The 13,512-nt window shown below is 35.2% G+C and overlaps 1 protein-coding gene across 1 annotated transcript; it reads right to left on the minus strand.

Moving 5' to 3' along the window:
• Nucleotides 1-3,299: 3,299 nt before the first annotated feature.
• LOC103473559 (progestin and adipoQ receptor family member 3-like) lies at nucleotides 3,300-11,403 on the minus strand. The gene is made up of 7 exons (XM_008423879.3): nucleotides 11,169-11,403; nucleotides 10,630-10,875; nucleotides 10,136-10,298; nucleotides 8,771-8,926; nucleotides 8,461-8,658; nucleotides 8,292-8,382; nucleotides 3,300-7,386 (listed from the first exon to the last, which is right to left on the minus strand). The coding sequence occupies exons 2-7, from the start codon at nucleotides 10,824-10,826 to the stop codon at nucleotides 7,244-7,246; spliced, it is 948 nt and encodes a 315-aa protein (XP_008422101.2). The 5' UTR covers nucleotides 10,827-10,875; nucleotides 11,169-11,403; the 3' UTR covers nucleotides 3,300-7,243.
• Nucleotides 11,404-13,512: the final 2,109 nt, after the last annotated feature.

The following is a 13,512-nucleotide window of genomic DNA, read 5'->3' on the forward strand; positions in this document are numbered from 1 at the left end:
TGTAGTAGTAGCAGCGGCGTAATCATGTAATGTTCTTACCACTAGATGGCAGTAGGTACAGAGCATTTTACATTAAAACGAGAATTAGTGATGCACGAATGTTACAGGTAGCGGTGAGAGCACTGAATCTAGAAAGACTGTGATGACAGTGATGGAAAAGACAGTGAAGCTCAGCAGTAGTTGGAAAGAGCATGAGTCCATTTCCCACAACATATCTGTGTGAAGTGAGCTTCTCTAGTCTGGTTACTATAAAAACTAAAAACAGAGACAGATGTTGAGGAAGAGCTTTGTCTTTCTTCAATTTCTGCCAGGAAATCAAATCTGTTTTCATCCAAACATGCACATGTTTCACACTAGGTGGGTAAAATACACAGATATTGACATTTTGTACATGCAACTCTTCATAACAGTGAATATGAAGTGAAATGTTTCCCAAATATTATTGCTTCTTTCAGAATAAAAATTATTTTCTGTATTCTGGCTATAAGATGCTTGTGGATTAGTTTGTAAAACACTTTGACGTTTTCTACAACTTCTTTAAATTTAACACCACAGTGTTGTGACACTGTTCAGGTGTATTTTTGAAGTGGATATGTTAAGTGTAATTTGAAATAAGAAATGTAAAATGTGATAATACATTTTTGTGTTTATTTGATTCCTATTCAAGAGACTTTGATAAGAATGACTATATATAGGCGGCTACAGAGTATCTTTATTTCCATTTTTAGTTGGTGGTGTGCCTCGGGATTTTTTCAATTAAAACAGTGTACCTTGACTCAAAAAAGGTTGAAAAACACTGATCTATACATCAACTATATTGTGTTTCAACCATCTAACCCAAATGTCCTCATCCTGTGTCGTCCTCCATACTGAAGCCTGTAATGAAATGGAAACTACAGAAACACCAGGGTCGTTGTTCATAATTACAGTTTTACCCCTCCACTGACTAGAGAGGGTGGTGACAGCTTCAAGTTTGACTGAAGTGTGTAACTCCCCACATAGACAAGTCAAACACCTTCTGCAGAAACTCAGACCAAGTTTGGGCTATTTGCCAAGATTACAAGAACTGTCTGCAAAACGCAAAACCAAGCTTTTGAAATGAAGGACACTGTACAAACTGTCAAGCACAGTGTTGGTCACGTCATAATGTGGACTAAAAGAACAATTTAAAGGAACCCTACTATTTATTTCCTAAAAGAAAAGTGGTCAAATATCCAGCCAGTGTTGCTCAGTGACAGCATAAAGATGTTGTCACAGTGACACCTGCTAAATGAAATTTAATCACACACTTGTGAAAGTGTGTGTATAACTTGAACCTTTTTGAGAATGACTAGATTACACAAAATCCTCAAATAAATTCAAATGTCCACCTAATTCTTCTTTTTAAAAATTAATTAAAGTTGTAGAGTCATTCCACCCCGGAAATGGAAACATGTGATACGAGGTTAAATCAGCCATGTAGTGCAGAAGCCCATGTGTTTAAGATGCATGAAGGGAGCTGGTGGTCAGTTGATAAGATAAAGACATACATAATTCACAGTTTGACCTTCCGCCTAAGGCTATGAAACATGGGGAAATTAAGTTTTTGTCATCAAGTAGTAACCCTTGGACCCAACTGTGCTTATAAACAAAGACGGATAACTTTATTCCTAGTGAATCAAATTAGGAACAGTATAAATAACATGCTGAATTCATTCTAGATACAATAAACTGTGCTTCAGTTGTGTGTTTATTTGAGCATGATTGAGGTAAAACTATTTCTCTTGGACAAAGGTAGTGACAATGACTCTGTCCAGGTAATTCACTGAAGATGACGGAGCTTCCAGCCCTTCTGCTAAGACTGAGACCAACCACCAAAGAAATGAAGCTCATTTCAGTCACTTGTATCTGGCATCTTGTTCTTTTGGTCATGATCCATATCTCCAGACCATAGATAAGGGCTGGAATGTAGATGAACTGGTAAACTGAGACCTGAAGTTGATAACTGAGATCCTACCTTACAGTGACAGAGCACATTACCACAGACAAAACCCTAATCTGTCTAGCAATCGTCTGTTTTACGCTTCCATCACTGGCGCATAAAATACTGAGATACTGGAATGACTTCGATTGCATGAGAGACTGAGAAGTCTACCGTTTTTCAGTTGAGTACCAGGAGTTCAAACTTGGAAGAGTTTACAGTCATTCTGGCTGAAAAACACTCCAGAGCAGACTTGATGTTATGACTCTAGACGCAAAGAGAAATGCATCATCTGCAAAACATGACTATGATTTGAGATCCTGTCTATAAATATCTCAAACAGGATCTCTGACGTTCGAGAGTACAAGTCACCAAAAAAGCCAGATTGTGGCCCAGACATATTCCTGTTTAAGTTATTTATTAAAACTTTAAGTAAAACAAACCAGTAAAAAAAAAAAGCAAAAATGTGGAGTCGCCATGCAAATAACAGTTTAATCCTTATTGGTTCCGACAAAATAAGTGGGAGAATGTCTCTAAAACTAAAGCGCTTGCAGTTTCTGGACCATATAGAGTATAACTAAATTTAAGGCCAATGTAGGAAACATCAGCAATAACGCGCAACTCTTAAAACACTGCTTTGGTATTTTAACATTGCTTTAGTTGATTAGAACTTATAGAACATATTTCGAGTTCTGTCGTTCATCTTTAGCATCTTTACATCGTTTTGAGATTCAATCTTTTAAACAAGCGAAGAACATTTTCTGGTCTCAAACTGTGTCTGTGAGAACTTTCAGAGTCTAGTACATGTGAATGTTTAGTGGAACTGAGGGGAAATTAATGTTTTTCCACAGTGAAATTTTAAGATTTTTGGGACCTGTGTTTAACATCCATATATTTTGCAAATATTTAAACGCATTGCTGAAGTTGGCACCACAGTTCAGCAGTGAGCTAAAAGGCTATTTTACAGCTTTTTTTGGTATCAGAAACTTTTGAGAAACTTTTCATCCTCCTGAGATTCCCTCAGTTCTTCATGGTTTAATCTATTTTAGAGACTTATCTTTACAAAGATTTACTCTTCAATTTCTAAAGGAGACACATACATTTTTCTAAGTACCTCGTAACTTGAAGTAACTCTTTATAATGTGAATCTTTAGGTAAAGAATTCCAAATATGTTAAAAAGTTCAAACCTGAAGTCACACGTTTCAGTTCTGCCCTCTGCTGTTCAACAACGGAGCCACACTCTTGTCTAAACCAACAATAAGGTGGAAGATTTATTTTATTTGATCTATTTTTTATTTTTATTTTACTTAGACAAAAGAACAGTTCTGAGACCCATACTTTAGTTCTTTAACACTTTATTTGTTCGAAATGTTCAAAAATATCTTTTCACAGATGAACTGAAACAAATGTTCATCTCATCTCATTGGTCAGTGCTTTTTTCATCATAATACCACAAGGAAAACACAAACACACAAGAGAACATCCAAGAAAAAAATTAGAATTGTACAGGGAAACGGTGATTTATTTTGGTACCTGTCCATGAATTCAGTTCTGCAGTCTGCGGCAGCAAGAGCTTTTTATAATGCATTCAGTTTCATGTTTTTGAAATTAAAGAAAGATTTTGTTCTAGTTTGTGAGAAACAGTAAAAATACAGTACAGTTACTCAAAGATAAGGCAAACAGGGCGAAAATGTGCAAAAATAAAAACATTTGATGTTAAGTTCCTTGTTATTCTAATAACAAATCTCATTTTGTGCAAGAACAAAAATATAATGAACATAGGTAGTTTCCATTTTCCACTGGCCTCATTCAAGCAGCAATAAGAAAACAAACAAGTTTTATAAAGGGGAAACTAAAGAATTTTAGAGGCTGTAAGGTAAATTCAATTATCTTTAAAAGGTCCATATTATTACAGTTTTTACCAATCGGCCTATAACTGGTGCTTGCAAAAGCAAACAGGTTCTTACTTGTCTTCTGGGCTCCATTTACCTTGCAGATGAACACATAAATAAGCTGCTGGAGACACAAGACATGCTGATCTTTTTGATTTTGTCTGTATTTTGATTAAGATGCATTTGCATTTTTGTTTAACAGTGAAAACTCCTGAGATTTAAATCAACAAAACCTCCATCAGCTTTTCAAACGGAGTAAAGATTTCAATGCCGTTCTCCACTGGTATATTTATGTGTTAATCTTAAATACTATAATGATTGGTTGTTTACATTCATAATCTGTTACTTCAGTAATCTTGATAAAACTTGAACCGATTATAAAAAAATATTCAGTTTTTAACTTAAACGCAAAAGGATGGACAGCTAAGATGCATGCATAGACATAATTGAACTGCACTTAAAGTGCAAACATGCAATTAAAATAACATTTTTGAAGTTATCCAACCTGCACAGTTGTCATTAAAGGTTGATATTGTACATTCCTCCATGCACACACAATCCAGAGGATATTACATCAACATATACTTGGCAGTAGAGAAAAATAAAAAATAGACTTTTATCATCATGCCCTGCTTATAGACTGAGTTAGTCTCATAATGTCATGTTTAAGTGATTGTTGTGTTGTTTAGGTTACAGCTGAATTGTGAAAAGAAAAAAAAAAAAAAACATTAAGCAAAAATTACAGCATCAGTCTGGTTTGATTACCGGTGATCGTTCTGCTCTGTGATTGATTCTGTTGCTCGTGATTTAGCCTAAGGAGGTAGGACTAAGAATAAAAACAAGAACAGCAACTAAAACAACGCTTTCAGATATAATGCCGTCACACATAATTTGTTTTTCCACAGGGAAAATATGAGACACACAACAAAAGAAAAAAACAAAACACAAAAAATCCCCACATTTTTGACGTTTTAAGAGGACATGTGCAGCCATCCTTCACTGATAAATCAATTTCTGCTCTCAATAGGAGCAGACATTTGTGATTGTAAGTTTCTCACAACAAGCGAATAGGAACGGGTACTCTCACGTATTGTTACTGTTATCGCCACCTATTGGCACTTTATGGGTATTTCAGCAGTTTGGCTGAAAATGTTTAATCCATGTGAATTGAGATCGTTTTATTTTTTAGAAATTGAAGTAAAATAGTAGAACAGTCTGGAACGACGTCATTTTTTTTTTAACATCTTCACCAGAAAAAGGTCTCAAAACTGTAAAACAGCTGAAACACTGGGTACCGTTAAATCTCAACTTAAAACCCACCTGTTTGTAGTTGCTTATGGCTAAATTAGGATTAGAGTGCAGGTTTTGATGTCTATCTTTTTATCCTTTTTAATTTTTCTTTTTCTTTTTAAAAAGAAATCTTTCTCTTTCTCACTCTTCATTCAGTGTCACACGCTGTTTTTTATTTTAATTATGTAGAGCAATTTGAAATGCCTTGCTGCTGAAATGTGCTATACAAATAAAATTTGATTGATTGATTGTTTGATTGATTTGGAATATGCAATGAGTTGTGTGAAATGTCACAGTCTTTATCAATTCACAAAAGAAATAGCTCCAGTTGATTCAGAGCAGAACAGGACAACTGCAAATAAATTAGACCAGTGATTCTTGAGAATAGGGACAAAACAGATCCTATGGATAAAGCACAAAATTTGAATAAAATATACACAAAATATAATTTTTTCAAATATCTGACTAAACTAACCTGGGTCATGTAAGCACAACAATGTATATTTTCCAGGTGTTTGCAGAATATTTTTTTTATTTTAAACATTGTAGTCGGTGGATGATGCCTGTAAAACCTCTTGTCCAGGAGCAGAACTCAATACATTATAATAGTTTAAAACAATTAAAGAAATACTAAAATTATATATTATGACAATTAAGTGTAAGTAGTCATATAAATAATTATAAAAGTATCAATAAATTAAATTTAAAAATCCTTTTTATATATTTTCCAACTCCATTGAAATTTGTCGCTAGTTTTTGTCAACACTGTCAGAAATGAAAAGAATGTAAAAAAATTAGGTATTATTATTTTCTTCTTTTTATTCCTAAGTTGTTTGTCACAACCATGATGTGTCAACACCATAACTGACAATTTACAAAACTTTTATGACATTTTGTTAAATAAAAGCTTAATTTTGGTATAATGTAAAGATTTCATGGACCCGATGAGCCACAATATGGCCTCCTTCAGAATAACATCACATAAATTGAGGTAGTTTAGCTTTTTGTCAACACCGTCAGATGTCAACTCCATCAAAGTTTTTCTGACTCTTTCAGTGAAATTGTTGTCAAATCTCACTTAAATTTGCAATTAATTCATTTTAATGTATTTTACATAAATTACATTACTTCACATGTATGAAGTTTTTCATTTTACTCACTAGTTTGTCACCACCTTCAGTTCTGTGTCAACTCCGTCATGCAGTGTCAAGTCCGTCAGATGGACTTTTTGTTGTTTTTTGTTTTAAATAATATTTATTTTGTTTCTTGAGAAGCATCTGTCTGTAAAATGAGTAAAAATATCACTAAGAGGGTCATTAAAAAATATTTTTTATTTATTTTTGTCAGATGGTGATGACAACGTTATAGGTCAGGTTGATTAAAAATGTCTTTTTTTTTTTTAAATGTTGCAACTGGGAGCCTGTACCTTAGCATCTGTACATTTCCAAAACATTATTTGTCATATTTGCATACATAAGGTTGAGAAATAACAAAAAAAAAATTATGGGAAAATTAAAACCCATTTTGTCCCTATTCTCAAGAATCACTGAGACATAAAATAAGGTTTAGAGGTAAAATATTGCTGTGTATGTGAATGCCAAAGATAGAGATGAAAACAAATTCTGTTCAGATGTTAAACCAATATTTCTATTTTTCCTCCAAAAGTTCTTATAAAAACATAAGAAGTACACAAGAGTTAAAAAATGCAGGCAAAAGAAGGCAGACTTCATGCAGTTACAGTTACATTTGATTCAAATAATCCTCTGTAAATACTTCTGCACAAAAAACAGACCTAATCAAATGCAAAATATGAAGTCACTTAAAAACATCAAAGTTGAGTTTGTTTCTACAAAACAATGAACATTTCAGCTCCATGCATTGATCTAATAGTCAATTTTATGTTCGCTGCTGTGAAAACAGAAGGTGCCATCACTTATTTTGCAACGCCACAGTCATAAAACTCTAAAGAGCTTTTAATATTGGTCAATGTCTACCACTCAGCATCAACACCACAGGCGTCTCGCACTTACAGCAAGAAAAGGCGAAGGCAACAACTGAAGATTGTTTTAATGTAATGTGACGTTTTGAGGAAAGGTTCACTTATCTGCCGCCGGTCCGGCTGAGACAAGGCCGGCTGTGTCTGAAGCCCATGATGTTTACGGCCGTCTGGTGCCACCAGTAAAACATCACCACCACCAGTACGTGCCACAGCTGGTGGCTGGCGCCGATGTAGTTCACCTGACCTGGAGAGGAAGGGAAAAAAAGAGATATACATTTAAAAAATTCTACTGAAAATAAAGAAATTAAGTTTATAATCAAGAGTTGTTTATATATATTATTATTATTATTATTATTATTATTATTATTATTATTATTTTATTTCCTCTAAAGTTTACTTGTGTATAATCATGTCTGAACACTGTAATATTGAAATAAACATTTTTGCTTGGGCACACAAGTATGCTCTATGAAGCTGATTCTGAAAACTGTTTCCAACCAAATGTCAAAAAGGAAAAAAAAAAAAAAAAAAAGGATAAAGAAAAAAGTAAAATATATTACTGATTCTTTTAGTCAATTCTTTGTGGAAATTTGCAATTATTCTATCACAAAATTGAAAAAAAAAATCTTAAAGCTGTATTTGGTCATATATTTATATTTAAAAACATTAGTTGGTTCTTTATTGCTTTTTGTAAAAGTTATAAACAGCCACTACGAAAGTTTCAAAGAGCCGCAGGTTGCAGAAAAACTATAATGCTTTAAAATCAAATAACGTTTCTTGCTTCTTAGACATAAATTAATGGCATAAAGTCTGGTCTGTTCTGGAATTTAAATTTAAGTTGGCATTTCCCACTGAAACACAAGGACTTCATTCAGTTCATATTGCACCAATTTACAGTGAAAGTCATCTCCAGACACTCAGCAGATTACTTTAATAGATCACGGCCATGGATGATGTTATTGGAAAGATTTTTTTTAAATCAGACACAGTCCTGGGTTCGCTTTTTAGGTGCAATTGAGATAATAAGTCTCAGTTAGTGATACTTGGGAAATTCAGATGCAGGTAGTTTCATGACTGAATGGCTTTTTCATCAGATCTTGGAAATCACAGCACAGAGAGAGACGAGTGAAAGACAAAATAAAATCTCACCAGGAAAATATCGCTCAGGAATTTTGGTGGCGTAGAACAGGAACGCAGATCCAGCTATCAGGTACATTACAATCACACGAGGCAGAAACAGCTGCAAAATAAATGGATTGCAAGATTTAATTTTTGGTTTTCATCTCGATTTCTTACGACGCCGACTTTCCTTCCGCACCTGCACAATCTCCGACGCGAACCCTTCACTCAGCCAGATCCAGTGGCAGGCAGGAATCACACCGACGCCCGCCACGCAGCAGAAGATCGTCATCCTGATCATTTTCCAGTCGTTGCTGAGGTAACGAGGGTGAACCTGAGCGCAGAAGATGGCCAGGATCAAGGAGAGCACCGTCAGCAGGTAGACCTGTCGCCAAAACTGGAGGGGCGGGGGAGATGAGGCATAGTCCAAGTCTTCAGTAAGCGGATATCTTTCAAGAGAAATAATCCTTGGATTTGTTGAGAAGCAGCTGCTAAAAGTCTTCACTCACAGCATTACAGTAGAAAGCGTAGAAGATCCCAGGAACGTAGCAGCCCAGGATCCCGATGGAAATGCCGGCGTAGTCCAGCGCCAGCCAGCGGCGGCACGTCTTTTCCAGACGGTGGCATGAGAACATGTGGTATCCCACTGAACACAGCATGCAGACCTGGAGGGAAAACAGTTCAACTTTAATTTATGTAGAGAGCAATAAACGAGCTGCAGAGCTACTACCAGCAACTAGATTACTTTTGGTATCGTAATCACAAGTTTCTGCATCTACAACATGTAAATGTATCATTTCAAGACAAACACAGAATATACAGAGGAGTAGCTATGCAAAACGTAACATGTAAACAGAACCATTCGAAGCCACTGGTTTAAGTCAGAGGTTGCTGATTTAATTACTGGTTTCTGCACAAACTGACAAAAACACACAGCTAACAGTTATTTATGTCAACTTCACTAAGATGAACTACTATTCATCTACACACACCTGTTAAACGATACTGCCGTGATGCATATTTTTGGTTTTGCTCTAGATGAATATTACACATCCTTTCACCAGGTTTTGGGATATTTTAGCTGCTATATGAATAGTCTTTTTTCTACATTTCTTTTTACAAAAAAGTGTTTTTTGTTCTGTTGCTGTTTGCAGATATTCTCAGGAAGGTCACTTGCACTATAAAGGCCTCATGTTGCTACATAAAGTACATCAAAAAAATTATTGATAAAGTTTGTTTTTATTGTTACTTTCCTTTATGTTTAAATTTAGACTTGTGTAATACTATTAAAAAAAACACATCAGCAACACATTTCAGCAACTGATGTCAAGATAATCATTATCCACCTTCAAAAACTTGTATTGGTTGATTTCTAATGGTTCTCAGTTAAATAAAAACACTTGCTTCATTATGTATTGTGGTGAAAATAGCATTTTGCCTTGACACAGTGGTGTTTTACTCAAAGTTACCCAAAGGAAACCTTTACTCAAATGACTTCAAAAGATGTTCCAACCGGGTATTAATTTGAGGGTGTGCACAACTATGCAACCAGGTTACGGCTCTTTTATACGTTTATATTCAAGTTGTACTGCACATGTCACTTTAGAGATGGAAAAAGTTCCTAAATGAGCTAATTTAGTTGACTTTAAACAGGGTTGTGTACATGTTTTTAATCCACCGTGACTCCACTGTCGATACACACCTGAGAGGGTGCAGCTGACTGAACCTGCAGCAGGAAAAGTAACCCTACATGAGTCAGTTTGTTAAACCAAACAATGAAGGAAGCAATCAGCTCACCACTGATGGACAAACAAAGAAAATCCTCTGGAAAAAAAATAAAAAATCAACAAGCAGCAGACTACAGCAGCTGTTACCTGGAAGCAGAAGAGTCCTATAGTGTAGATGACGTAGTCTTCTCTGTTTGCTCCAGAGGCTGGTAGTACTGAGGAGAGGTCATTGACCCCAAGAGAGAAAAAAAGCAGAAAACCCAGAAGGTGGCTCCAGATATTCACAGTCTCATTGGACAGAATAAATATACTGTAGGGAAAAGAAAGCAGGAAACCATAAGAACCATGTAGAATATTGCAAAAGGTTACTTTACATGTTATGTTTATTAAATAAAATATGCAGCTGTTTTATTTCCTAAACATTTGAAAAAAACTGATATATCTATTTTAGCATTTGAGTCGATTAAGAAAACATATCAATTTGTTTTCTTGAGGACTTATATCATGTAGGGATCTGCAAATGATAATGGTCTATTTAATCCGATTTCACCTGTTTCAACGACTGCTGAGCTGTGGAAAAACTTTTTTTTAGGTGAGTTCTTTGTGATATAAATTCATGGAGAGCCTATCGTACTTCTCACCTCTTCAGGCAGAGTTTGGAGGTCAGGTGTGCCCTGTAGCCGTCTGTGATGTAGGGGTTTTCTTTGAGGAAGAGGGGGATTTGTTCGTAGGTGTACAACCGAATCCTGTGCGGCAGCAGCACCGGCCAGTGCTGGTAGCTGCTCAGCTCTATGTAGTGGGCAGTTTTCAGCAGCTTCTTCGGCATCTTCAGCAGCATCTTGTTCTGGGCTCCACGGACACGGCAAAGCAAGCTGGAGACGTTAAGGCTGCGGAGTAAATAAACAGGAAAACGCAACGATCAAAAATCTAGCGACGTATAAACAAATAGGACAAACTAAGCAATAATTCCAACAAAAGAAAAAAAAATGATGAATTAGACCTTAAATGTTACGGCTCCAAGTTCTGACAATAAGCTCTGAAACCAGCGAAACAAGCATGTTCAGTTTTTTTTCTTCTTCTTTTTTGCTAAACTGGTTTGTTGATGTCGCCCAGCAGGCTAAACCTAAGATGCTAATGCTAACAGGTTGATAAACTTGTATAAAAATAACCGGAAGCTCACCATTATCAGTCCGACTGTCCTCGAACAGGTATTTCAGCCATATCCGGACGGCTGTTGGTTTGACGCGGTGGTAAAACAGAATCACATTTTGGTAAATGTACACATTTTAATACGCTAACGGATAGTATAAGTGTAGAACCTTTCAGCAGCATCAAACCTGTTTGTTTTGATAGGAAATATGGAAGCTATACGTTACTGCCACCTACTGATGAGGGTACAGCATTACCTCTGGAGCCATTAAACGTTAAAAATAGAAAAATGCATTATATTACTGTTAAGTTACATTTACATTGAATGGAATTTGGCACCTGCCATAATTTAAATAATAATAATTATTATTATTATAATATTATAGCAGTTGTGGTAGTTATAATACCACACAATAATAATAATAATAATAATAATAATAATAATAATAATAATAATAATAATAATAATAATAATTTTATATTTATATATTTATACACACACACACACACAAACAAAATACACATTCCCATAGAAACTTTTTTATCCAAACTATTGCAGAGTTATTACAACTGTGAACAAACAACTTTGTGGTTTATCATTAATTTAATTGAACAGTTTGTAATTTGGTCTAAATCTGATCACATAATTGGACTGTACTGGAATCGCTTGAATTAACCTGAATTTATTTTGTACTACTAGATTCTGTACATTTGGATTTATGTTGGACCTGTCTGTCCTGTAAAGTGTCTTGAGTTGGCAGTTGATGTTGTGAGTTATGTGAATAAATAATCACATGTACTAATACCCATTCGCACACGGACCCACAAATTCAATTATATGTTAAAAACAACATAATTGGAGCAACGTTTTCCTGGAGCCTTGGCACAAGAAATGGTAGGTCAGTAAATAACCAGTAAACCATGCTTTGTGTTTGTTTAGAGCCTTTAAAGTAAATTGCAGGTATGTATGTCTTTTTGAGAATATTTCTTTAATCTTAATTTATTTTCTATAGGCTAAAAATTAAACACCAGTTCACATCTTGAGGGTTGCTATTATAAAAAATTCCAGTTATGCAATTGACGACAGTGTAATTAAAACACAGCTTGCTGTCTGACCTCTTGAGGCTAAAAGTCTTGCTTTGTTTGTTTATTTAATAGGCCAGGCTTATGACCACGGAGACAGTTTTGTTTTTTTTACACTGTGATAGACTGCAGGGATTAACTGTGGTCACAATATTTCTCTCTGGGTTTTCAGCTGTGGCAACAAGCATTCCTTCATTCTTTGTACTATTAACTGCACATTTGCCCACTATTCCTCAATCAGCAGGGTAATTGTCAGCCTTCCCTGTTATAAGGAACTCATCCTGTTTCTGCTTTTCTAATTTGCAAATAATAAAAATAATTTTTTAGCCTTTTGTTTTGAAATTTAATATAAAAGAAGAAACAACCACACCCCCAAAAAAAAACAACAGAGATCGCATCATCCATTTTGAGGGAGGGGGATTCATTATGCTGTGTTATTTTATGAGGCGTTTGCTGTCATGACTTCATTCAAACGGTTTGCTGAGCTGAAAACCAACTTGGAATCCACATTGCATCCTTGCACGCTCCACAATGAAATATGTAATTACAGGGCTGCTGCATCACCAAAGGACAGACAGGAATGAAGCCAACATCTCAGCCTGATGAGGTCTGATAAAGTTCAGCTTTGTGACAAGAAATTGGTCTTCTTGCTCCAGAAGGACTTGAAAGGCATATAAATTATGAGTTAATCAATATGTTGATGGCGCAAACCCTGACTCGTCGCATGGTGATCACTGTAATTCACCATTTGGGAAATCACGTTTTGGATAAGCTTTGAGCATACGGTCTGAAGAGCGTATTCAGTTACATTTCCATCTGCAGTGGATTAACACAATAATGATGCACTTGTTTAAACATTTTGGATAAAAACACATTGTGTAGCTTATTTACAGGACTGTCAAAGTTGTAGAGCATAACAATTTTAATAAGCCACTGGGTTGATCTCACACAAAGTGACATGTTTGGCTAATTCTTAAAGTCAGTGGGACATTATTTAGCTTCTTATCCTAAATAAGATAATAAGCTAAAGTCTCATAAAAAAAATTTAATTATTTATTTTGGTCACGTGTTGGTTAACTCTGTGTTTTTCTACTGTGGCATTGTTATCTATTTAGTCAGCTGATCTTGTAGAAGGCACAGGAAGAGAATGATGTATCTTCAAAATAAAAGTCCATACCAAATATGTCCATGTTTTTCTGGCAATCCCAGTGTTAATAATTTGTTCTATAGATTTCACATTATTAAAAAAAAAAAAGTCAGAAATAAACAAATGGTATGTTGTATCTCTATCT

This window comes from Poecilia reticulata, chromosome 12 (assembly GCF_904066995.2).
Source record: "Poecilia reticulata chromosome 12, P_reticulata-male-v2, whole genome shotgun sequence".
Classification (NCBI taxonomy): Eukaryota; Metazoa; Chordata; class Actinopteri; order Cyprinodontiformes; family Poeciliidae; genus Poecilia; species Poecilia reticulata.

What these genes read in the sequence shown, in the direction of transcription:
- LOC103473559 (XM_008423879.3), bottom strand. Translation starts at nt 10,826, where the DNA reads ATGCTGCTGAAGATGCCGAAGAAGCTGCTGAAAACTGCCCACTACATA. An exon ending in TAGGACTCTTCTGCTTCCAG is followed by an intron (nt 8,927 to 10,135) that starts GTAACAGCTGCT and finishes TTTTCCCTCCAG; the next exon opens with GTCTGCATGCTGTGTTCAGT. An exon ending in ACGCTTTCTACTGTAATGCT is followed by an intron (nt 8,659 to 8,770) that starts GTGAGTGAAGAC and finishes CCGCCCCTCCAG; the next exon opens with TTTTGGCGACAGGTCTACCT.